Source organism: Anolis sagrei, chromosome 6 (genome assembly GCF_037176765.1).
Source record: "Anolis sagrei isolate rAnoSag1 chromosome 6, rAnoSag1.mat, whole genome shotgun sequence".
NCBI lineage: Eukaryota > Metazoa > Chordata > Lepidosauria > Squamata > Dactyloidae > Anolis > Anolis sagrei.
Genome location: NC_090026.1, coordinates 30662652 through 30689216, shown reverse-complemented (window position 1 = coordinate 30689216; position 26565 = coordinate 30662652). Strand labels below are relative to the sequence as shown.

Genomic DNA, 26565 nt, shown 5'->3' with positions numbered 1-26565 from the left:
ATATTATCATGATAATTACAACAACCACAGTTATATACAAATACCAGAGTGCCTTCACATAAATGGGGATTAGGGTTGCAGGATACTTGTGAAAATAAACATTGCAAATGCTTTTTTTAACCTTCTACTAGGATTGAACATATAATTGCACTGAGATACTTATAAATGCTTTGAACACTTTTATCCAGTCACATATAGGGCAGTAGTTGAGGTGGTAGTAAATATAGCAATCTGCTATATTTACTACCAAACAATTAAATCCAGGAATGTATTGTTGAAGGCTTTCATGGCCAGAATCACTGGGTTGTTGTAGGTTTTTTGGGCTGTATGGCCATATTCTAGAAATATTCTCTCATGGCGTTTTGCCTGCACCTATGGCAGGCATCCTTAGAAGTTGTTACAACCTCTGAGGATGCCTGCCATAGATGCAGGCGAAACATCAGGAGAGAATACTTCTAGATTCTAGAATTGTTGATTCTACGGAATCTATGAACACAGAGGTTCAACTGTTTCTGTTTACCTGGAGACTAGGATGCGGAACAATGGCTTCAAACTACAAGAGAGGAGATTCCATCTGAACATGAGGAAGAACATCCTGACTGTGAGAGCTGTTGTTCAGCAGTGGAACTCTCTGCCCCAGAGTGTGGTGGAGGCTCCTTCTTTGGAAGCTTTTAAACAGAGGCTGGATGGCCATCTGTCAGGGGTGATTTAAATGCAATATTCCTGCTTCTTGGCAGGGGGTTGAACTGGATGGCCCATGAGGTCTCTTCCAATTCTATGATTCTATGATTCTATGATATGTGAGAGAGACTGTCAATGAATACCAGGTGCTATAGATTCTACTTCAAAGGAAGGGGCTGGCAAAACCATCTCTGAATATTCCTTGCCTAACATCGCATGAAAAATTCATATAGAATCATAAAATTATAGAATTGGAAGAGACCTCATGGGATATTACCGCCCTGAGTCTCCTTCAGGCTGAAAAGGGTGGGATAAAAGTATAGTAAATAAATAAATATCCAGTCCAACCCCCTGCCAAGAAGCAGGAAAATCACATTAAAAGCACCCCTGACAGATGGCCATCCAGCTTCTGTTTAAAAGCCTCCAAAGAAGGAGCCTCCACCACATTCCGGGGTAGAGAGTTCCACAGCTGAACAGCTTTCAGAGTTAGGAAGTTCTTCCTAATGTTCAGGTGGAATCCCCTTTTCTGTAGTTTGAAGCCATTGTTTTCCATCCTAGTCTCAATATGATTGCCACAAACCAACTGGCAATTTGAAGGCACACAAACACACTCACATATCATATGGTCAATTTTGGGGAAGCGATAGGGAGAAATGTATGTAATGTAGAATCGTCCTCTTGCACCAATCCAAATAACTTATAATTTGCCAAATGCTCTCCTCAGTCCACATAGTATGGGAGCATGATAAAGGATGATGGGAGTTGTTCTTAAATCTGGAGGACCACAGATTTCCCACCCTGGCCTAGATGGTACTTGACACCAATAAAATATTCATGAAGGTTGCTATACTCGTCTTCTGTCAAATCTGTGGAACCATAGCCAGGGTTATCAAAGCAAGTTTTGAGTATCACATCTTGGTTCAAATGCTTAACATATAAATATGAATTGAAAATCCAATTGGCAACCCCAGAATGATGACCATGTAGGGGAGTAGATGATGTGGAAATATCCTCTTCAAACCTGTTCCCAGTCACAGGGATGAAAGCAAATCATTTGCTGTAACCTTCAAGGAAACTCAGAAAATCCACTCCAGAAAGAATTGAATCTATATAATAAAGATACATCCTGTTTCCTGTCATTTAGCATCTATGACATCTCACCATCCCTCATCCTCATGCAGTTTTCAAACTTGTCAAAGATCAAGCAAGAGAGTGAGAAATAAGAACTGTTTATTTCTTCAAAAGCGTATGCAATTTACCAAGATGTGAGGATGGTGACCAACTCAGGCTATGACACTAGACAAAACCATAGCTGATCAGTCCGGTCTGCCTATATGACACAATAGGTTGAACTCAATGGCTCTGGGATTCCATTATATTTTGAATAAACAAATCAGGGACAGAATTGAGTTCCACAGAAAGTAAATGTCTTCTGGAGTGTTCCATGGCTGAATAAGTTTGGGAACCGCTGTCCAAGAGGCACTCAATTGGAAGCTGGACCAAAAGGACCTTCAATGTGATCCTGCAAGGCTAATTTTTTTACAACCAGGCACTTTTTTCCCTGTAAGATTGTTCGTGTCTGAAAAGATTAGTTCTTCTTCTTGTGATTCAGCCTGTTCAGTTTCTTCTTCAATCGAACTAGGTCGAGGAAAACGTTGCGTCCGAGCACAGCAGAAGAACAAAGCAAACCCCCACTCAGAGCCCCAAACAGGCCACAGCAGAAGACATCTTGACCTACACAGTGGAGAGTAAAAAAACACATCTTAGAAAAAACTGTATTTAAAATCTGCAGGACACATGGAACATTTGAGGAGATTTAGTGTGGCTCTTGCATTTCTCATGGCCATAACTCAAAACACCCTCAACTGTGAGAGCCAACCCTTCCCTTTGTGTTCTGCCTGAAAAGAGAGTTTGAAATACTCCAGATTGCTTAGAGATATCTGTTTAGAGGAGTCACCTACTCTGAAACAGAGATAACCCTCAATATCCCAAAAGGCATCCATGAGTGAAGGAATGTCACTACCAGTCACCAATAAGCTGTGGTCTTTTGGCACTCCTAAGAGTTGAAAAAATGGGTTGCTATGAGTTTTCAATCTGTATGGCCATGTTCCAGTAACGTTCTCTCCAGTCATTTTGCCTGCATGTGCTGTCAGCATCTTTGGAGGACCTCTGAAGATGCTGGCCACAGATACAGGTGAAATGTCAGGAGTGAATACTACTGGAACATGGCCATACAGCCCGAAATACTCACAGCAACGCAGCGATTCCTGCCATGAAAGCCTTCAATAGCAGGTTGAAAAATTGGCAGATATTACCCTCTATGCATACTCATTCTGGTACACACTGTAGCTTGCAAACTTTAGAGGTAAATTATCATAAGTAATTATTTATGTTCCCAATTCGACAAAAACAATTAAAGTTACTTTTCATTACATATAAAGTTCATCGGTGAGTTTCAATATAAATATTATTGTATTAATAATCTTTATTTTTAGGTTTTATGTCTAAATGTTATTTTATGTTTATATTTTAATTTGGTTAGGTTAATTTATAATTATTTGTTATTGTCTTGCTATTATCCTTTGGTTTTCACATGTATGTACGGCATTGAATTTTGCCTTTATAATGTTGGCTTTGAGTTCCCTTAGTGGGAGAAAAGTGGCATATAAATATAATATGTAAGTAAGTAAATAAATAAATACCTATTGAATGCTTCAAGCACAGGCCTGTAAGGAAAGGGCGACTGCCATATTTTGGGCAGTTGTAAAGTATTTTTAATGTATTTGTTATGATTTGTTGCCTTTTAAATATAACAGGACTTCTTTAACTGTAATATAACACAGATATAACTTTGTCCTGGAAAATGTGTTAATTGAGAGTAACATGTTAGTTGTCATTCATGTCTTGCTTAATTGAGAGCTTATAGGAGAAGCAAGAAGCCACCACTGACCTGTCAAATAAAGATTGGGAATGGGAGTCTTGGCTCTCATGGTCGCCATGACTTGTGGACTGAAGCGAACTAGGTCATGCTCCGCACCATACATTTCACCCAGAGGAGCAGCTAGATAGTACTGGTTGCTGAGAGGGGAAGAAGCTTCCATAAATTCAACCTAGAAGGAACAACCAAATAAAAATTATGATAAATGAAGGCAATGATGAAAGAGTGAGCTCGTTTGTGAGTTTCAAAAGTTAAAGGAAAACTGATCCCAGTAATTGTACTAAGATGCATTTTCTACTATTGTCACTTCTGAGAGTGGGTGAATATGGGACAAAACCTCACAAGGGAAAAAAAGGGATATATCATTAATATTAACATTGAGAGGACTGAATTAGCTCCAAGCCAAAATTTGAGCTTTTTTAATCTATAACTCCTTCTCATTTTCCTAGAGAAAAGTGCCCACCTTAAAGAATACTATTTGAACATTCTCAAATTTCACATATGCAATGGCCTCTATTAACCCACTCTATCCTGTATTTCATTACAGTGTTTGGTCCAAGGAATTGTGAAAGATCCAAAACAGTTGCTGTGCTGGTAATACAGTTGAAGCTACTGCTGTCCTTGCTTGTAGTGGCAACTAATTATCTTGGGAGAGGGGGAATTTATGTGACCACCCTTGGTAATAGTGTGACCTGCCCACAAATTTTGGAGATTTTTTTCCTCCTCTGACAAGTTTTGATGAAAGAGGTCTCTTCCCATTCCTCCCCCTGTGTGTGTGTGTGTGTGTGTGTGTATGTATGTATCTTCAAGTAAAGGTAAAGGTTGTCCCCTGGCATTAAGTTCAGTCATGTCCGACTCTGAGGGTTGGTTCTTATCTCCATTTCTAAGCTGAAGAGCCAGCGTTGTCCCTAGACACCTCCAAGGTCATGTGGCCAGCATGACTTCATGGAGCGTGGTTACGTTCCCGTCGGAGCAGTACCTATTGATCTACTCACATTTGCATGTTTTCGAACTGCTAGGTTGGCAGAAGTTGGGGCTGACAGCAGAAGCTCACACCGCTCCCTGTATTCGAATCTGCAACCTTTTGGTCAACAAGCTCAGCAGCTCAGCAGTTTAACCCACTGTGCCACCGGGGGCTCCTTTCAAGTATCTTCAAGTAACCTGTCCACTTATTGCAACCCTGTTAATTTCATAGGGTTTTCTTAAGCAAGGAATAGTAAAATGTTGTTTTGCCAGTTCTTTCGTTTAAAATATAGCCTACAGCACTTGGTAGTTGTTGGCAGTTCCCATCTAAGTACTAACCAAGGCTGATCCTGCTTCTGAGCTCAGGCAGGATCTGCTGCTCTTTAGGGTATTTAACAGGGCTCTTTTCTGCCCAAATGGAATATAGATGTCCTTAGAAAAGCAATTCTACATGGCTATACACAATTTATTTATTTATTTGTGGTATTTCTATAGAATCATAGAATTGGAAGAGACCTCATGGGCCATCCAGTCCAACCTCCTGTCAAGAAGCAGGAAAATCAAATTCAAAGCACCCCCACCAGATGGCCATCCAGCCTCTGTTTAAAAGCTGCCAAAGGAAGAGCCTCCACCACACTCTGGGGCAGAGAGTTCCACTGTTGAATGGTTCTCACAGTCAGGAAGTTCTTCCTAATGTTCAGATGGAATCTCCTTTCTTTTAGTTTGAAGCCATTGTTCCACACCCTAGTCTCCAGGGCAGCAGAAAACAAGCTTGCTCCCTCCTCCCTATGACTTCATTTCATGTATTTATACATGGCTATCATGTCTCCTCTCAGCGTTCTCTTCTTCAGGTTAAACATGCCCAGCTCATTAAGCTACTCCTCATAGGGCTTGTTCTCCAGATCCTTGATCATTTTAGTTGCCCTCCTCTGGACACTTTCCAGCTTGTCAATATCTCTCTTCAATTGTGGTGCCCAGAACTGGACACAATATTCCAGGTGTGGTCTAACCAAGGCAGAATAGAGAGAGGGGTAGCATGACTTCCCTGGATCTAGACACTATACTCCTATTGATGCAGGCCAAAACCACCCTTCTCAACCCCAAAGGGGACTCAGGGCAGTTCACAGTGTTGGTAACAATTCAATGTCCTTGATAAAAACAGTATAAAACATTAAAATTGACCCTTCCCTCATGGGCATTACCTTATCACGGAGCTGAGGAAATTTCTCCAAAGTCCTGTCTAGCATTTGCTGAGCAATCTCCATTTTAAAGGCATCATAGTCAGGCCCTCTGTTCCTCACGCGGCCTCCAGACCACTCCTCAAACCATTTGTAGTGAATCATAGTGATGATTGTCATACAAGAACAACCTATAAGAATTGTAAACATTTGAAAGTAGGAGTAAATAGATAAAATGTACTGTGTATGTTTATATGCTTTCAAGTTGCCTGCTGACTTAGGGCAATCTTGTATGTTTTATAAGGTTTTCTTAAGCAAGGGATACTCAGAGATGGTTTTACCAGTTCTTTTCTCTAAAATTTAGCCTACAGCACCTGGAGTCCCTTGATGGTCTCCCATTCAAGTACTAACCAGAGCTGACTCAGCTTAGGTTCCAAAATTGGACAGCATCTGGTACCTTTAGGATATGTAGGCATAGTGAAATAGAGAAAATATATTCTAAAAATAAACAATTTTCTCCAAGTTTAATCTTTTTATAGAATTAGATAGGAGTCATTTGAATCCCTGTCCATTGCAGTTTTGCTTGTGTTCCATCCTGTTTCCATATCCAGTTGATCTTAATCAAATACACAAGGTATTTTTAAATATGTTCTCCTCCAAAATGTCTATGCATTTTACCATAAATTGCATATCTTTGCATTTAAAAAATCCATTTTGGCATATATGACAGCATTTGGAGAACGTATGAAATGTAAAACAACAACAACAACAAAAACAACTCCTTTTAGCATATTAGCAAGAAGAGTTGCAGTTTCTCAAGTCACTCCCGACACGAAAAAAAAGTAAGAGGATTGCTAATCTGGCCAGTTTGCTTAAGGATACAAACTGCACAAAATCCTTGATCATCAGTCATCAAAACTAACTGAAAGGATGTGTTGCTTTATTACATTCCTCCTATCTTTTGTTGTTCCCTTTGTACAAAGAATAACACAAACGGTGCTATATAAATATATGTATGTCTGTATTTATGAATTATTCCCCATTTTATATTGCTATTTATTTAAGAAACTATAAAAATTCTCAATAAAGAGATAAAATAAAACAATCAGCTATAAGAAATAATGAAATTCATATTAAAAGCATTGATAACAGAAAATGTAATGTTAGAAAATAATGATAATAATAATAATAATAATAATAATAATAAGCCATTAGAACAAATGCTATCAGAGCCAGAATTGAAAAATCAACAACAGATCCCAAATGTAGACTCTGCAAGGAAGCAGATGAAACAATAGATCACATCCTCAGCTGCTGCAAGAAGATCGCACAGACAGACTATAAGCAGAGGCATAACACCATTGCTCAGATGATTCATTGGAATTTGTGCCTGCGACAAACAACTGGTGGGATCACAAGCCTGAAAAAGTTACAGAAAATGAACACGTCAAACTACTCTGGGACTTCCGAATTCAGACTGACAGAGTTTTGAAGCACAATACTCCTGATCTCACTATCGTGTTAAAAAACAGAGTGTGGATCGTCGATGTTGCAGTCCCAAGCGACAGCAGGATTGAAGAGAAACAACTGGAAAATCTGACATGATATGAGGATTTAAAGATCAAACTGCAAATACTCTGGCACAAGCCAGTAAAGGTGGTCCCAGTGGTGATCAGCACACTGGATGCAGTGCCTAAAAACCTTGGCCTGCACTTAAACACAATCGGCGCCAACAAGATTACCATCTGCCACCCTACTGGGATATGCATGCATTATTTGCTGATATAGCACACAGTCCTAGACACTTGGGAAATGACCGAAGTGTGAGCAATATGACAGCCAGCAGAGTGATCTTGTTTGCTGTGGACTCATCTTGTTGAGTTTCAAATAAATAAATAAATAATAATAATAATACAAGTGTGAGTATTAGCAGTGGATAACATTGTCTTTCCAAGGTATTCCTTTCCTATAGAGCGGAAATGGCCAAACTGGGCCCTCCAGGTGTGTTGGACTTCAACTCCCACAATTCCTAACAGCCTCAGGCTCTTTTCTTTTCCCCCTCAGCCGCTTAAGCAAATTGTGGGAGTTGAAGTCCAACACACCTGGAGGACCAAAGCTTACCCTTTGCTTCTATAGAGAAACCAAATATGATACCTGGGTGTCTCTCTTCATACGTGGGATCCTTGGCTGATGGGAAGGTGATGTACATCATCCGGATGTTGTTGCTCACCTCTTCTTTGGGTAAATCAGTGTATGTGGTCATCCTGCAAACAAAAAGAGGAGAAACTGGAAGGTTCTCAGGAGAAGCCATCAGCAGATACAAAACAGTCTGCATTAGGGGTAGACAACTTTCTACCCCTAATGCAGGAGAAGCCATCAGCAGATACAAAACAGTCTGCATTAGGGGTAGACAACTTTATGTGGTGAACCGACACCTCACTCAAGTTATCCCCAAAAATGTGGAGTTCCTTTCCCATGGCAGCAATTCTCTATGATGCTAGGAACAGCCAGGAATGCTTCCTTTCTGTAACAATAGAGGACATCTCTTCCAGTAGAAAGAATAACAGAAAGGTTGGATATGTTGCACTGCCCACATTAATGTGTGTTTTCAGTAGCAGCAGATGGGTATGTTTACAAATGTACTGAGGGAGTTGCACATGGATGTTGGACTAATCCCAATCAGATTTATGTTATGGATGGGGAGCTCAGAATTTTTACATGAATCCAAAAAAAAAAAAAAAAAAGGCAATAGAACTCAAACGTCAATAGCAGAAAAATTCCAAATGAATTAGAGAGATCATGCCCAGGCCTTCATGGGAAGTGAACACGATTTCAACAGAATGTGATACATGTCTCATTGTAGGATAGAACAGGAGTGATATCCAACTAGAATGGAAAACCACATTCAGGTTCAGAGCAGTCATGGGTATCTGAAATGGCTCTGTTTGCTTTAATAGTTTATTTTAAAAACTATTTTCAATTTCTTTTACCAAGTTCTGAATGGGTATTTTAATTTGTTTTGCATTTTTCAATCTTGGTATTATTTTAAATATTTTTTTCCTGTTGCATATTGCCTGTAAGTGGAGCTAGTGAGCTTGGAGGTAAAATAACAATACTCTGAAAGAATCAATCAATGGCGAACTCTTTATGAAAAAGCAAATCATGACACAAATGCATAAACACTCACAAATACTTACTTAGCTTGTTCATGTCCTTGCTCAGTTGTTACCAATCTCAGTGAGTGCAAAGGTACTAAATCTACTAATTCAATATGAGAAAAGCAACTAGCTTTGTTGAAACTGGAGAAGGAAAGTGAATAGGAAGGCTTTACTTACATGGTATCCAGATCATTGCTTGGATAAATCCAATAGTTGCTTGACTTGAGACCAAGCTCCTCTTTGGTCCCTCGGAGGCCCACAAAGACGATGAAGGAACCCATACTGTGTTGGACCATTTCAGTTTGGGACTTGATTTCTGAATGGATAGAATCACAGAGTTGAAAGGGGGCAGAAATTCACTGAAACAAAAATAGATACGTGCACATCCTGTCTATCCCTTTGGATACTGTAGTTTGCCACAAACAGGATATTGGGTTCTATACACCAATTTATGTAAATATTTATATATCACTATGTGACAGTATCATTCTTATTGTTGCTGCTGCTGTTACTGTTATTTATATCTTGATTTTCTTCCAAAACTGGGAGTCGAGGTGGTTTAACAATTTAAAAATATAATACTGCTAAAACATGCAGAAAAGTGAACCTTAAAATGAGATTTAAATTTTCATACTATAAAATGATTTTAAAACTACATTTAAAATTTAAAAATATTATTAAAGTATAAAAATATGAGACATATAATATCCACAAGGGCCCTCAAGATAACTCAGAACAATAAAAACAAAACAAAAATGGGAAACAACAAATCTATTAACCAAGAATCCAAAGAAAGTTATTCAGAAGCCAACTTACAACTTCATCACATGAGGATATTTCAATGTCCTGGGACTCTTCTGCCCCAGTTGAGCCACGGAGTCCCACACCGCCCATCACATGATGTAGCCTCACTTCCGGTGGGGCTCCATGGCTCATCTGGAGTGGCAGCATCCTACAACGCTGTGCCACCAACACAGGAGCCTCCCCGTGTTCCATTAGGAACAATGGGAGGAAGCTGCATGGCGATGCTTCCTCGTGTGTTATGGGGAAGCATCACCTGCCAGCTGGAACTGGGATTGCCCCACTGCCCTCACCCCCCCTATTTGCCACGAAGGCTGGCAAATCGATCTGGATGACCTCAATAATGTGATGAGGTCCTTAATATCCTCCCCAAAACAAAGTTCAGAGATGTATGATATACTACAGGTCTGCATACACCCCTTTATTCTCCTCTCTCCGCACTAATTTCCACATGCCTTTTTGGACTAATTTAAATGGCCAGAACTGTGTAGTGACTGTTTGCTGTAACTTCCAAGACCTTATTTCGATGCTGTTCTTTTAAAGTGAAGTCACTAGGTGGCACTGGTTACAGTGGAATCACAAGTCTCCTGTTGCCATATTTTATAGTAGAAAAGACACAATAAAAGTTTGTGTCTGGCTTCTCAATGCTATGGCTCTCAAACATGAGTGCTCAATGTTTTTTGATCTCAAATCCAAAAAGCCCCCACAAGCTTGGCCAAGAGTCAGGCCCAGAGTCAGGAGTTCATGGATATGAATTCAAAGCATCTAAAGGACCAAAGTTTGGGAACCACCATCCTAATGTATGATTTCTAGGCTGTGGACAGACTTAGCCCACAGAGCACTATATCCCTCAGTCCAAAGCCATGTCCCATGCTAGTCAGGAAAAGACATTCTCTTGTTTTCAAATTTCTCAGGCATACAATAGCTGAGAGTGCTTTACATCTCTGTGTGAATGACTGGAGAGCAAAGCGTAATATAATCTGGTTTGCAGGGTTACATTTCTGCCTATTTCATTTTCTCATCTCTGTCTTAGGCCTTCCATTACGACTCATTTGCAAATATTCCTCAAAGTCTTATTCCAAATCATGATTTGGGAAACACCAGTACTAATAGTAGTTGGCTGATTCAGGTGGCATTTGAATGGGTTGAAGAAATAGGCAAACATAGGCAGAAAGTATTTGATAGGGCAGGGAAGGGTTGATTGAAATCCACAGGTAAATCCCTGGAAGATTTACTGTTGATTCTCAACGAAAAGGTCCCATTCCATCCTAGGTTCAGACCTACTTAGTTTCAAATATAGGTATCTTCCAATAATACTTTGACCCTTGGGGGATAATGAACTTTTTATGACATGGGTCATAGTGAACTTCACCGAGAACACCCAACAGTGTTTGATTTACCTGGTTTGTTTCGGATCTGAGGAGGCAGGAGGTTTGCCATGGTGTTGTGAATGCCAGCATCCGAGATCACAAGAGGAGCATAAATGTTCACCTCTTCATTCTGTCCTTTCTGTACACTCACCCCTGCAAGATATAACTGTTCAGTAAGATCATCACTGGAGTGGCAATTTCACACACTTATTGGCAGGTTGCTCCAGTCAGGGCCTCGCTGTTAATGAAGGGTTAGAGATATGAACCATGTTGAAAACACTTGGGAAATGATGCCTCTTCCCCCCCCCCCCCCCCTGCATTTGCCCTTCCCTAGTCTAGTTTTCTATTCGACTTGAAGACCCATCCATGATTTGAGTAGAGCAGTCTCGGATGACAAGCATTATGACTGGTATATGCATGGGTGAATTTAATGCTATGTTTTAATCAGGTTTTAATTTTTTGAATGTTTGATCTTATTTTTTGGATTTTGTAGATTTGTAATGATATTTTTCCAGGTTGTTGTTTTTCTTGTTTCTGGGAGGAAAATATATGGGGTAAGAATGGGGAGGAATTCCATTTTAGTTAATTTTAGTCAGTATTTTAAAACATTTCCACAGTTCTTTCAATTTGGTTTTGCAGCATTTTGAAATGTAAAAATCTAACAGAACCTGAAACTGGCAGATTTGGCCATCTAGGTCCAGAAATTTGCTTACACTTGAAGGCTGCATTTGAATCCCTTTATATTGAATCATATCAGTACTGAATTGGAGTTGGCATGTTTTTTGTTTTTGTTTTTGTTTTGTTTTGTTTTTACAAAGGCTCCTTATCTTTAATACAAGGTACATCCTGCCCCACCGATTCAGGAAAGTGATATATGCAGCTCCACCACAGATTAATCTATTCAGTTAGGGCAATGGTTCTCAGCCTGTGGGTCCCCAGGTGTTTTGGCCTACAAATCCCAGAAATCTCAGCTTGTTTACCAGATGTTAGGATTTCTAGGAGTTAAAGGCCAAAATATCTGGGGACCCTCAGGTTGAGAACCACTGAGTTAGGGCCTCCTGAACAGTACCTATGTAGGTTGCTGGGAGTTTTTGGGCTGTATGGCCATGTTCCAGAACCATTATATCCTGACATTTCACCCATATCTATGGCAGGCATCCTCAGAGGTTGAGGGGTCTGTTGGAAACTATGTGAGGTTTATATATCTGTGGAATGTCCAGGGTGGGAGAAAGAACTCTTGTCTGCTTGAGTCCTTCGACAACACATCAGTACCTAGTATTCATCCCATTGAAAATAATAGGCTTCACTATGATCTGTGGTTTCACATATCTACGCAAAGTCCAGGAACATATCTCCTGTGGATATGGGGTTGTATTTCATACATAGCAAGGAGAGACAAGCATGTTCATGCTAGGAACATCTGTGCCTGATGAAATTGAGAGAGAAGTTCCTTTCAATCTACGTTTGACAACGTTTCCCAAGTTCATACTTTTTAATATTCAGATAAAAACTGTGACAGGTTTCCCTCTTTGGAATGGAGTCACTGTCAAATTCCAGGTGCAACTCACCTATTGCTTTGCCAGACTCTGAGATCAAGATCTGATTCACACGGGCCCTCATGAGCACAGCACCTCCAGCTCTCTCGATGACTGGGATGATGTGGAAAGGGATCTCACTAGGTCCCCCTAATGGATACCACGAACCACGCTGGTAGTGACGAACCAGTATGCTAGTCATGAGGAAACTGGAGTCTTTTGGAGGAACTCCTGAAAATTATTGGGAGAGATTGAAAGAGAAAAAGGATGATTAGGATACTTGAAACATTGACAATCTTTTCTGATAAGATGCCCTAACGGTTTGGAGAATTTCGATGTGACAGCCAGGATATCCTTCAGCATTTCATAAGTAATGTTTGCTTCACAGGAGCAAACATCATCACAGTGTGGTCAAGATGTCAAAAGTTATTAATGAGCAGTTGCATCATTAGGGGGATGCAAGGGGTACAAACAGCACTGGGTGACGCTATCAGAGGAGGTGACACAAACATTTTTGTGCAGTGTTTAGGCAGATATGTATGTATTTTTAAAAACACATTATTTTACTTAGATATCCAGCTTACATGTCATGCATCAATAAAGCTTCATGGTTAATTTACTTTTTGAATCTGCCAGTGTGTGTGCTTTATTACCGAGGATGCTGTAAATCACATTGTTTTATCTGCACATAAGATGAGCATGTCCTGCTGTTTCATTGGTACTGTTGTTTCTTTAACAGTTGTTGATTTTATCAAGTTTTCAAAATCTAGTTACAATATTATGGTATGTTATCGCATGGGGGAAGGTTCATGAGGGTGACACCATGGATGACATCGACAGAAATAATGTAATTTTAATAAGGAAGAACACACAAGCTAGGAAATGTGTCAGAAGTTTTCTTTTACCTGAGCCTAAAAGGAAAGATAAATCCTCAGCCATTCCATTCTCTCCCTCCCAGTTAGTTTACTGCTGGTAAGTGCAAACTATTTTAGTATGTTGAACTCGGTTTACAGCAACTTAGGTAAACCAAGATGAAAGGAGGGCAGGGGAGGAGGGGAGAGAAACTGAGACATTTTAAAAGCAGGTTTTAAAAACAGGACAACAGAGGACTAATCTGGACTGCCAAAATGTGACAAAGATATGAGCCAGATGGTAATGAAGTTCTGAATGAAATGGGCAATTTAAAAAGTGTTTGTTTTGGTTCACAAAAATGAATTACCAGTAAATGAACACCATGATAAATCAATAATAACAAATACAGAAATAAACCTAGCTCAATGAGGACTGAACATATGCAGTGGTCATCAAATTATGGCTGTTCTTTGGGGAGATATATGATATGACTAAAATGTGTTCCATCGAAATATAGGCACAAAGTTTAATCTGTGGAGAGAAGTTACTTAACTCAGGCAAACTTTATAAACAAATGTCCAAATGAGGAAATATATATTTAGAATTCACAGATTTCAGTGGAGGAAAAAAACCACAACAATTTCACAAACTGAAATGAAACACAAATGCAGATAGGATTAAGACAGACTCAATGAAATAAAGATTCAAAGTTTTCACATCTTTAATATCAGTCACACTCCTTGAATGATTCTCCAAAATCAAGGCAGAGGTCTTCCCGGCCATACCTGGAGATGCTAGGGATTGAACCTGGAAACGTCTGAATGTATGTGCCCCACAATCTCACTTTCATGAATGTGACAAATATATCATGGAAAGATGTGATTAAAAGCCAGGCCCAGAAAACAAACCATCCCAAAGAAAAATAATCAGTATTTCCTCACCATAGAAGAAGTAACTGAAGATGGCTTGCAGGTCTTTATTGGGGGTCAACTGTTCTACAATCTTGGTCTGACTGGAACATGTCAGTCTGAAAATGGGTGAGATCCAGTGAATGAGGCCCCATTGGATCAGGAATGTAGACAGCCATAAGGGAAGGATCTTCAGCATGGCAAGCAAGGGAGTATGTTTTGTTGTAATCTTTGGGTGAGAAAAGGAAAAAAGTAGTAAATATTATTTTTAGTTAAAACAAGTTGCAAATAGTTGTTGTTATTTATTTATTATCTACCTCTCCCTATGGATTGAGGTGAAGAACAACACCAAATTGGTTTATTGTCGAAGGCTTTCATGGCTGGAATCACTGGGTTGTTGTAGGTTTTTTCGGGCTATATGGCCATGGTCTAGAGGCATTCTCTCCTGACGTTTCGCCTGCATCTATGGCAAGCATCCTCAGAGGTAGTGAGGTCTGTTGGAACCAGGCAAAAGGGTTTATATATCTGTGGAATGACCAGGGTGAGACAAAGGACTCTTGTCTGCTGGAGCTAGGTGTGAATGTTTCAACTGACCACCTTGATTAGCATACAATGGCCTGACTGTGCCTGGGGCAAACTTTTGTTGAGAGGTAATTGGATGTCCCTGCCTGCTTCAGGCAGGGACATCCAATTCCAACAGCACAACAACAGAGAGGAAGCAGGCAGGGACATCCAATTACCTCTCAACAAAAGTTTGCCCCAGGTACAGTCAGGCCATTGTATGCTAATCAAGGCGGTCAGTTGAAACATTCACACCTAGCTCCAGCAGACAAGAGTCCTTTGTCTCACCCTGGTCATTCCACTGATATATAAACCCTTTTGCCTAGTTCCAACAGACCTCACTACCTCTGAGGATGCTTGCCACAGATGCAGGTGAAATGTCAGGAGAGAATGCCTCTAGACTATGGCCATATAGCCCGAAAAAACCTACAACAACCCACCAAATTGGTTATCACAGTTACAAGAACATAGAAAACCAATACAAATTAAAAACTGCCAATACATACCTTAAGATACTTAAAAATAATGTAGAGACACCCACTGGAAGAATTTGTACACCTCTAGCCAAGAACATTAAGTTGAACAACCACCATAGAAGCTGCCTTATGTTTGGTACATTGTTCATACATGTTGCAGGAGGGAAAACTCCCACAGCATGACATCCTTAATATGCAATTTGCCAATGAGTAAAATAACAAAAATAACATTTTTGAAGTCATTATTTTAAAGTCTCAATCTTCTTGAATCCATTGGCAGAAAAGCAATATTATAAGTGTGGTAAGTAAAATACAAAATGTTATCAGTTTCCAGAAATGTAAAATCAAGCAGTGGAAAGACATACAGTATGATCTTTGTATCTGCAGAATGGGTACCCTCTAGGCACAGGAAATCCATGGTTCTAAATAGTTCTAAAGTACTTACAAAACTAGGGGGTGCTAGTGTTGCTAAAGTTCTGGTGGTGAAAATTTCAGAACTCTAACAAAACTTTCAAAATGTCATTATTATTTCGTCATTGGTGATTTTTATGACAGAACCAATTAGGAACTGCCATTTATAACAAAATTTTGTAAGTTTTGTTAGAGTTCTGAAATTTTCACTACCAGAACTTTAGCAACACTGTAGAAGCAAAGCACCAGTGTCCCCTAGTTTTGTAAGTACTTTAGAACCATTTAGAACCATGGATTGCCCATGCCTAGTACCCTCCATCAGACAAAATATGTCCTCACTAGGAATTTTCTAAGTCCTCCAGTTGACTCCATGGTCACTTCTGGAAGAGGTTGTTTATTTCAATAGGGTTCACTACTATCCAAGGTTTTCTGTTCCACAGTAAGTTCAGGAATGCATCCCCCATGGATACAGTGGTTGGACTGTACACAATTAAAATCCCTCTATCAAGACCTGATATGGTGTCCCGGTTAATTCAAATTCTTTGGCATTCTCTCTCACCTCTGATAACCTCATGAACTCTTTGATGGCTTTTCTCTCCCCTGGGAACTGCCTCTCCAACTCCTTCATAAAGGTTTCCTTCCCAGAGTAGAGTTCATATTCCTTGTCTCCCAAGGTGATAAAATCATATGGATCTTCTAATCGAACCCAATCTAGGTGACCATCAGTCAGTTGGTCTATGATCATCCGTGAGAAGCTGTTCTCATGAACTTCTCCAACATAGTGGATGCCTAAGAGCCGTGAGAACACAGAGACAGAAAAAGATGGAACATTTTATGAAAGGAAGCAAGTGGACTTATGTCAAGTGGACTTATGGATGAAATACCTCAATGAAAAAAAATCTGTTTGGCACCACATTTTTTGCATCAGTCTAGCCTTTCTCATAAGGGAATTTAAGAGCATAAGAAGGCCAACTCCTCCTTGGCCACCATCACATATTCTCCATGAAGCTTGAAATGTTTTTGTTCACTATGGGAATGAACCCCTAAAAATAGCAGAGCATGTTGTTGTTCATTCGTTCGGTCGTCTCTGACTCTTCGTGACCTCATGGACCAGCCCATGCCAGAGCTCCCTGTCGGCCGTCACCACCCCCAGCTCCTTCAAGGTCAGTCCAGTCACTTCAAGGATGCCATCCATCCATCTTGCCCTTGGTCGGCCCCTCTTCCTTTTACCTTCCACCTTCCCCAGCATAACTGTCTTCTCCAGGCTTTGCTGTATCCTCATAATGTGGCCAAAGTACTTCAACTTTGTCTCTAGTATCCTTCCCTCCAGTGAGCAGTCGGGCTTTATTTCCTGGAGGATGGACTGGTTGGATGTTCTCGCAGTCCAAGGCACTCTCAGCACTTTCCTCCAGCACCACAGCTCAAAAGCATCTATCTTCCTTCACTCAGCCTTCCCTAAGGTCCAGCTCTCACATCCGTAGGTTACTACAGGGAATACCATGGCTTTGACTAGGCGGATCTTTATAGCAGAGCATATTCATTGGAAAAATAATCTTAAAATTTTCCCTCTTTGATGGGGAGGAAAGAAAAACATGAGGAAAGAAAAGATGTTTTCCGAAACATTCCAAATGAAATCTAGATTTTAAAATATTTGCTGTTCTATTTCTTAATATATCTTGTCTCGTTTCATGCTTTTTGACATCTATTAATATCAGTAATGTCATTTGGACTGACCAATGTGTCAGAACACTAGAGAAGTGCATAGGCTAATGGGTAACTAAGCTTGATTCCAAATCCTTATAGGTTCAGACTGTACATAATTATAGCACTACGATTTCACTTCAGTAGCTGGTGCCAACAGACCTTATTGCACCAAGCTGTTGTTTTGCAACAATTTTGTTGCTGAAGCAAATAGTATTAAAACAAACACCATTATTCAATGCTTCTGCTGTGGGAGAACCTAATGAAGCACTTGGGCAGTTCTCCTCCATTTGGGAGGTAATGCGTGTCAAATTTTGTCTCTTACCGACATCAAATTCAAAGCCCTTCTTAGTGTAGGTGTGACAACATCCTCCGGCCTTACTGTGCTGCTCCAATACCAACACCCGTTTTCCTGCCTTGGCCAAAACAGCTGCCACAGATAGACCTCCGATGCCACTTCCAATAACAATCGCATCTAAGTTGGAGGGCACTTTATCCACAGAAAAACCTGAAGAGAAGAAGGAAAGAATATCAGACACAAGGTATTTTTTGTATAGGAGGAAAACCAGTGTCACATGAAACTCAATACATTCAAAGCAAGCAAAAGGAAACAGTCTAGAATCCCAGGAATTAGTGTTAAAATTCCTAGGGAAAAATACAACCCATTGGAGCCCATGCATGCACTACATATTGCTCATGAGCATGTTATCTATTTTGTTGTAGCTCTGAAGTCCTATAAAATAGTGATGCTTAAAATAAAGTAGAACTATCTCAGCTAGTGCTTTTGGTACTGTGTCTCGTAGTTCCTTCGGCCAAAGCTATTGTTGATTGCTTTGAATTTTCCAGGCTGTATGACCATGTTCCAGAAGCATTCTCTCCTGAAGTTTCACCCACATCTATGGCAGTCATCCTTAGAGGTTGTGAGGATGAGGATGCCTGCCATAGATGTGGATGAAACATCAGGAGAGAATGCTTTTCTGGAACATGGCCAGACAGCCTGGAAAACTCACAGCAACCCAGTGATTCTGGCCATGAAAGCCTTCAACAACACAAAGCTATTGTTGTCTTTTTGCTTTGCTACTCAGTTTCCGGACTCATCTGGGAAGATATTGTAGGGCTGATATTTCAGTCCTACCCTATACTCAAATATAGCTTCTTGTGAAATTTTGAAATAAAGCAGGTATTTTATCAAAGCCCAACATAAACCACAAAGGAAAACAGTTGTAAACACTGAGCTTTATCAGTGCTGCTAATTGTTTTTGTGGCACATCTATTGCTAAGCACATTTGTGCAGCCAAAGGTCACTGTGTCTTTCAAAATAAACATTGCTTATCAAAGAACAGGTCAGGCCCATAAATCATAACAGTGCATTGTCCCAAATGACTACATTAGTGGAAGAAAGGTTCAAAGGAAGAAATAACCACAAGTGTTGTGGTGTATATATGGTACTTTGTGCAGACTGGAAATCAATAATGTCTAGATAGTGACACTCTCACCAGTCTTTGACACTGGATGCATTCATTCAATTGTGTAAATATACCTTAGTAAAGAAAAAGCTGATAGCAGCACTTGAAACTAATAGCTTGCTAAAGATGCTCGTTGAGTGTGTGTCCAATGGTGTTTCCACATGCATATGTAATGTCCCTCAAACTGGCATTAAAAATGCTGATTCCAAGCCAAATAATGGATCTGCATCACCAAAATGGGACAGGAGCTTTAAAACGGGAAGCACCCTCCCCTCTTGCAAAGCTTTGTCACGTCCTCAGTGCAAGGGAAACAGAGTGCAGATGGGGCTCAAATTCAGAACTAAACCTGAGACTTTTTGATTCATTTACACTGAAATCACACTTGCTATTAAGTGCCAGTGAACAAATCAGCAATGTGGCTTGAGTGTGGGACTGTGATCATGGCACAAAGGAGGAGCGCCCAGTGGGGCAATGAATTAAACCCTTGTGCTGGCAGCGTTGTTGACCAACAGGTCAACAGTTCGAATCTGAGGAGAGCAGGTGGAGCTCCCTTTGTCAGCTCCAGCTCCCCATGCGGGGACTTGAGAGAAGCCTACCACAAGGATGGTAAAACATCAAACACCTGGCTGTCCCCTGGGCAACGTTCTTGCAGATGGCCAATTCCCTTACACCAGAAGCGACTTGCAGTCACTCCTGACATAAAAAAGGAGGGGTACAAATCACTGTTCAGCCATGGAAACCCTCTGGGTGACTAGGTTCTTGTGGGTTTTTTCGGGCTATAGGGCCATGTTCTAGAGGCATTTCTCCTGACGTTTCGCCTGCATCTATGGCAAGCATCCTCAGAGGTAGTGAGGTCTGTTGGAAATAGGACAATGGGTTTATATATCTGTGGAATGGCTGGGGTGGGGCAAAGAGCTCTTCTCTGCTAGAGCTAGGTGTGAATGTTTCAGCTGATCACCTTCATTAGCATTTGAAGGCCTGCCTGAGCCTGGGAAAACCTTTTGTTGAGAGGTGTTAAGATGTGCCTGGTTGTTTCCTCTCTGCTGTTGGTTTGGTTGGTGACCTTAGGCAAATCACATCCTCTGAGCCACAGAGGAAAGGAAAAGGCAACAACAATAATCTTCTGTCTATAACTCTGCCCTGTTTCTTGTTTCCTGACACTAAAAGTCAAAGTGTGGGAGGGAACACATAGCTAGCTACTACAAAGGTTTTGTCTGTCCAAGAAAGACAGCACGGGGACCAAACCACATGGCACACATCTAGTTATATTTACCATGTTTTGGACAGACCTCACTTGAAATACTGTGTCCAATCTGAGAACCAAAGTTCAGGAAAAATATTGATAAGCTGAGATGTGTCAGGATGAGGACAACCAAAATGATAAAAGGTCTGAAAGCCAAGCCCTATCAGAAGCAGCTTGGGAAGCTGGGTAAGTTTAGGTTGGAGAAGAGGAGACGTGATAGCTATGCTTAAATATTTAAAAGGATGTCATACTGCGGAGGGAGATGACTTGTTTTCTATTCTTCTACTGACTAGGACATGGAGCCATGGATTGAAACAGCGGGAAAAGAAATTCCACCTGAATATTAGGAACAACTTTCTAATATTAGAAGTGGAACATGCTGCCTTGGAATATGGTGGAGTCTCCTTCTCTGGAAGCTGGATGGCCATCTGTTGGGAGTGCTTTGATTGTGTGTTCCTGCATGGCAGGCAGGTGGACTGATAGCCCTTGTGGTCTCCCCCAACTTTATGATTCTATGTCAAGGGAAAATGCCACACTCCAATCCAATCCAAAACACTTCACTTCCACCGAAGTTCACTTACCTTTCTTGAGGACCTTTTTCCGAGCTTCCACATCGGTGACTATTGGCTTTGGGGAGTGCAAAATCAGCTGGCAAAAGGGGTTCTCCCCTGTGCCATGGATAAAATAGAAGTAAACAAAACTGAAGATCACAAGCAGCAGGAACAAGAGCAGGAACAGTAGAAACGACAGCATGACTGTCAGTGGCTCTGTATGTCAGGGAGAGAAAGAAGAACTGATGAGAAGTTCAGTGTTTGCCAGACTGTGAGGCATGAGCAAACATGTCAAGATTATATACCATGCAATATCAGTAGGGCATCGTGCCAACTAGGAGAAAAGAGGCTTGCATAATTCCATAACTCCTAAAATGTACATCTTTGTGCCAAAACAATTTCAAAGGGCAGAGACCTTTGTCTAGGTGGGGAGTGGATGTTGCAGAAGATAGTGGTGAGTGGCATGACCAAGGGCAGAGCCTCAAAGGTGGTGTCCCCAACTCAGCATGCCACCTTCAAGCTTCCTTCGCTCTGCAGCCAGAGAACAGGGCTGAGAGGAAGGGGAAATGCTACCAAATGTTGAAGTGGACAACTGTGAAAATCAATTTATCCTCCTCTTCAGGAGCATTACCTTCCTGGAATTTGCAATTCAGTAGAATACTTAGGAATTCTCAGCAAGAGAACACGAATGCTGCACTGTGAAGCATGAGACCACATCTCTTTAATTAGCAGAACCTTCTCAAACTATGAATCCCAAGATTTTATAGGATGGAGCCACAGCAGTCAAACTGAAGCCAAACTATTGTAATTGTGCCATGCTGGTACAGCTTAAATCCAGCAGTGCACTGGAATCTAGTTTCAGGAGAGGGCTGAGCTCATGGGTGCAACAAAGAGTGCATCTACACTATCAAACAAATGCAGATTGTCACCATATCAACTGCTGCGGCTCAATGCTTTGGAATTATAGGAATTGTAGTTTGGTGAGGCACAGAGAAGGCAAAGATCTTATAAAACTCTGACTCCATGATTTCATACCACTGAGCCAGGACAGCTAAAGTGTTGTCAAACTGCATTCATTCTACAGTATAGATGTGCCCCATAGTAGGGTGAGCTAGATGATCAGGGTTTTGCATTTGTAAATAAATGCTCCAAGTAGCAGTACTCCATCCTCCTTTTCCTGTTGTTTCTTTTGCTACACACCTATACATACAGGATATTGTTGTTGTTGTTTGTCTATTTGTTCACTTTTGGTATTTCTTTATCATGCCAGAAGCGAACCGAGGGTATAGTTGTAATGTATTTAAAAACGCAAAGAAAGTTTAAAGACTTCACATTATACTAAATGTCCTTTGACTAGAAGCTAGCCACTTGGAGTGCCTCTGGTGTTGCTATAAAAAGGTCCTCCACTGTGCATGTGGCAGGGCTTAAACTGCATTATAATAGGTGGTCTGTGGTTTACTCTTCTCCACACTTGCATGTCATGGACTCCACTTTGTGGCCCCATTTCTTATATTAGTTGTGCATCTTGTGGTGACAAAGCACAGTCTGTTTAGCACCTTCCAAGTTGCCCAGTCTTCTGTGTGCCCAGGAGGGAGTCTCTCATCCAGTATTAGCCATGGATTGAGGTTCCAGAATTTAGCCTGCCACTTTTGGACTCTCGCTTGCTGAGGCGTTCCTGCGAGTAACTCTATAGATCTTAGAAAGCTATTTCTTTATTTAAGACACTGGTGTAGTGGCTGATATCTGAGCAGAGGATGGGCCAGAGATGTCACTGCCTTGATCTTTTCATTGTTGGCTGCTACTTCCTGGCAGATGTCAGGTGGTGCAATACTGGCTAAACAGTATAATTTCGCCAGTGGTGTGGGGCATAAGCATCCTGTGATAATGCGGCTCCTGGGCCAAATAATTCTACAGTCTCTCCCCAACCCTCCTTAAGTATTGGTAGCACTTTTGCTAGCTACAGAATGCATGAAAATGTAGATGATACAAGTGTCTCTAAAACTGTTATAAAGTTACCCCTTCACCTGGCACAAGAAGGGATGGGTTCTGGCATAGGATGGGTTCGTCCTGAGCTGCCCACACTGACAAACCTAATCTGGAATGCCATAAAATTGATATTTCTTCACGAAGGACACAACTTTTGGGAAACAATTGAGGACTTTTGCCATCTTTATCTGTCCTGCATGACAAGTACATTTCCTTGCTCTTTGTTCTATGGCCTGGCAATTATCTGAGAGCATGACTTATGCACACCTTGATCTTTTCTCTACTTGGCTCTGGGACAACAAATCTTATGATTAACTTGCCTTTGCCTGGCTCAGTTCTGTCTGTGAATCTGGGGAAAGTAGCCCAAAAATGAATAAATAAATAATTGAGAAATTTCCCAAGCCCTGTTTCATTCCATCCTCTTTGGAAGAAAATACTGTATCATGAAACTACATATGTACACTTTTTTTTAAAAAAAAAGGAAAGGAAATAAATGGAAAAGTGAGAGAATGGATTAGGGGTGCATCTAGAGACATTCTACAATTAATGCAATGCAATATCACTTTAGCTACCATGGTGCAATGTTATGGAATCATGGGAGTTGTAGTCATTAGACTTCTCTATGCTAATGTCTTACCAAACTACAAATTCCAGGATTCCACAGCATGGCAGTGAAAGTGTTGTCAAACTGCATTACTTCTGCACTGTAGATGTACCCTAGAATACACTCAGAAGTTGGAAAAAGTTACTCCAAGTGTCTGAATTTAAAGGCCCCTCCCTAAACTACAAGCCCCAGAATTCTGCAGGAGGCAGAAACTGGATGTAAAGTGGATCCATATTATAGTGTAATGAAGTCATTATAGAAACAGAAAACTAGAGGTGCATCTACACTATAGAATCAATATAGATTGACAGTGCTATGGAATCATGGGAGTTACACTAGCACTATAAAGTGCCTTGCCAAACTACATCTCCCAGGATTCCGCAGCCTTGGCAGTTAAACTGTTGTCAGACTTCATTGATTCTACAGTGTACATGCACCTTAGAATATAGTCAGAAGTTGGAAAAGTTACTCCACTGAATTCAAAGTGTCTGAATTATTCAGTTAGTATAACCATTTGAAGTTCAATAGAGCTTACACTCAAGAGAATGGATTAGGATTACTGCCACTATTTCTTTTTGTTCTCTGGGGTGTGTCCACACTGCGCAATCATAGCATTTTGATACCATTTTAAATACCATAGTATTATCCTATGATTTGTGGTTTGTTTTGGTACATAAAAGTATCTTGCTAAATCCAGCATTAGATCTGGAAAAAAGTTCTTACTGGGCTGTTGTACGTTTTTCGGGCTATATGGCCAGGTTCTAGAAGAATTCTCTCCTGACTTTTCACCTGCATCTATGGCAAGCATCTTCAGAGGTTGTGAGGTCATCTCTGAGTATGCTTGCCATAGATGCAGGTGAAACATCAGGAGATATTGCTTCCAGAACATGGCCATATAGCCCGAAAAACCTACAACAACCCAGTGATTCCAGCCATGAAAGCCTTCGACAATACAAAGTTCTTACTTTCTTAAACTTTCAAATCCAACAGTTCCATTAAATAGAGCCATAGCAGTTAGACTTATATCAAAGCATTATGGCTGCATAACAAGAATGCACACAATGTATCCTCTAGGGCCCCATCCACACAGCTGTATAAAATCTACATTGAACTGGAGTACATGGCAGTGTCGACTCAAACAATCCAGTTCAAAGCAGATATTGTGGATTATTTGCCTTGATATTCTGGGTTATATGGTTGTGTGGAAAGGCTCCAATACTTTCCTGAACTACAGCAGAGAGTTCTAAATTACCTACCCAAGCTACAAATTCCAAGTTATTGTGGGATAAAAGGCTTTAGGCGTATAGTACTATAATTACACAATTCTGTAAATAGCAAAAAGGAGTTGAGGAAGAGGGAGGAGGAGAAATTATTTATATAAAGCAAAACACTTATTTAATTGGGATGTAGCTTGTTTCAGTTCTACAGTGTACACTGCTGAATTAATGCAGTTTGACACTACTTTAACTGTCATGGCTCAATGCTATGGCATTATGGAAGTAATAGGAGCCCCCGGTGGCGCAGTGGGTTAAACCCCTGTGCTGGCAGGACTGAAGACTGACAGGTCGCAGGTTCAAATCCGGGGAGAGGCGGATGAGCTCCCTCTATCAACTCCAGCTCCTCATGCAGGGACATGAAAGAAGCCTCCCACAAGGATGATAAGAACATCAAATCATCCGGGCATCCCCTGGGCAACATCCTTGCAGACTGCCAATTCTCACACACCAGAAGCGACTTGCAGTTTCTCAAGTCACTCCTGACTCGACCAAAAAAAATTGGAAGTTTTTTCTATCAGTTCTCTTTGATAGAAAAGGCTAAAGACCTTGTAAAACTACCACCAAGATTCCATAGCACTTAGCCACAGCAGTTAAAATGGTGTCAAGTTGCATTAATTCAACAGTGTAGATGCATCCCAACAAAGGTCCCAACCGCCACCCAACTGTGAGTGCTGAGCAGAAAAGAGGGAGTCACTACTGTATCTGTGCAACAACAATAACAGAACACAACTAAAGAGATTGTATAGTCCAACTCCACATAACAAACATACACACACTAGCTCCAACTTACCATCACTCTCCTATTTTTCTGTACTCTTGATCCTTTGGACTGAGACGCGTGAGTAGAGATTGACAACTCCTGTGCTGAATAAAAACAGCTGAGGTTCATTTCCTGACTAGTTAGAGCCAATGTGCAGTCAGGAGGCGGGTGTTTTGTGGCACAGCATTAACTCTTTCGCTGCTTGTTAGCTCTGTTTTACATAAGATACAAATCTGCTTGTTCACATGCATTGTGTCAATGTATTTGCTGATCTATGTTGGCTGTCTCCTTTTTAAAAAAAAATTCAACACAGTTTGACAGCCAGGATTGTAACTGCTACATAAGTCTCCACTAGTGCGCAAGCTTTTGGATATGTAGAATGGATACACAGTAGCAATTTCTAACCTGCCTAAGTGGATTCATTCTCTAGACCAGGGGTTCTCAAACTTTTTAAACAGAGGACCAGGTCACAGTCCCTCAAACTGTTGGAGGTTCGGATTATAATTGGAAAAAAAACATGAATGAATTCCTATGCACACTGCACATATCATATTTGTAGTGCAAAAAAAAACACTTAAAAACAATACAATAATTAAAATAAAGAACAATTTTAACAAATATAAACTTATTATGGCAACAAGAATGATTGACAACTGGGAAATAGAGGGAGAAAACATGGAGGCAGTGACAGACTTTGTATTTCTAGGTGCAAAGATTACTGCAGGTGCAGACTGCAGCCTGGAAATCAGGAGACACTTCTTGGGAGGAGAGTAATGTCCAATCTCGATAAAATAGTGTAGAGGCATCACACTGGCAATGAAGATCTGCATAGTTAAAGCAATGGTATTCCCCATAGTCACCTATGGATGTGAGAGCTGGACCATAGGGAAGGCTGAGCGAAGATAGATGCTTTTGAGCTGTGGTGCTGGAGGAAAGTTCTGAGAGTGCCTTGGACCGTGAGAAGATCCAACCAGTCCATACTTCAGGAAATAAAGCCCGACTGCTCATTGGAGGGAAGGATATTAGAGACAAAGTTGAAGTACTTTGGCCACATCATGAGGAGACAGGAAAGCTTAGAGAAGACAATGATGCTAGGGAAAATGGAAGTAAAAAGGAAGAGGGGCCGACCAAGGGCAAGATGGATG

The 26565-nt window shown here is 40.8% G+C and overlaps 1 protein-coding gene across 1 annotated transcript; it reads right to left on the bottom strand.

The window, feature by feature from the left end:
* Positions 1 to 1894: 1894 nt before the first annotated feature.
* On the bottom strand, positions 1895 to 25548 carry LOC132778138 (all-trans-retinol 13,14-reductase-like). Its single transcript, XM_060780814.2, has 12 exons — positions 25451 to 25548; positions 20824 to 21009; positions 17859 to 18041; positions 16392 to 16621; positions 14418 to 14613; positions 12658 to 12855; positions 11120 to 11242; positions 9096 to 9234; positions 7915 to 8024; positions 5785 to 5951; positions 3632 to 3791; positions 1895 to 2415 (listed from the first exon to the last, which is right to left on the bottom strand). Exons 2-12 carry the CDS (start codon positions 20993 to 20995, stop codon positions 2270 to 2272), a joined length of 1824 nt encoding a protein of 607 aa, XP_060636797.2. The 5' UTR covers positions 20996 to 21009; positions 25451 to 25548; the 3' UTR covers positions 1895 to 2269.
* Positions 25549 to 26565: the final 1017 nt, after the last annotated feature.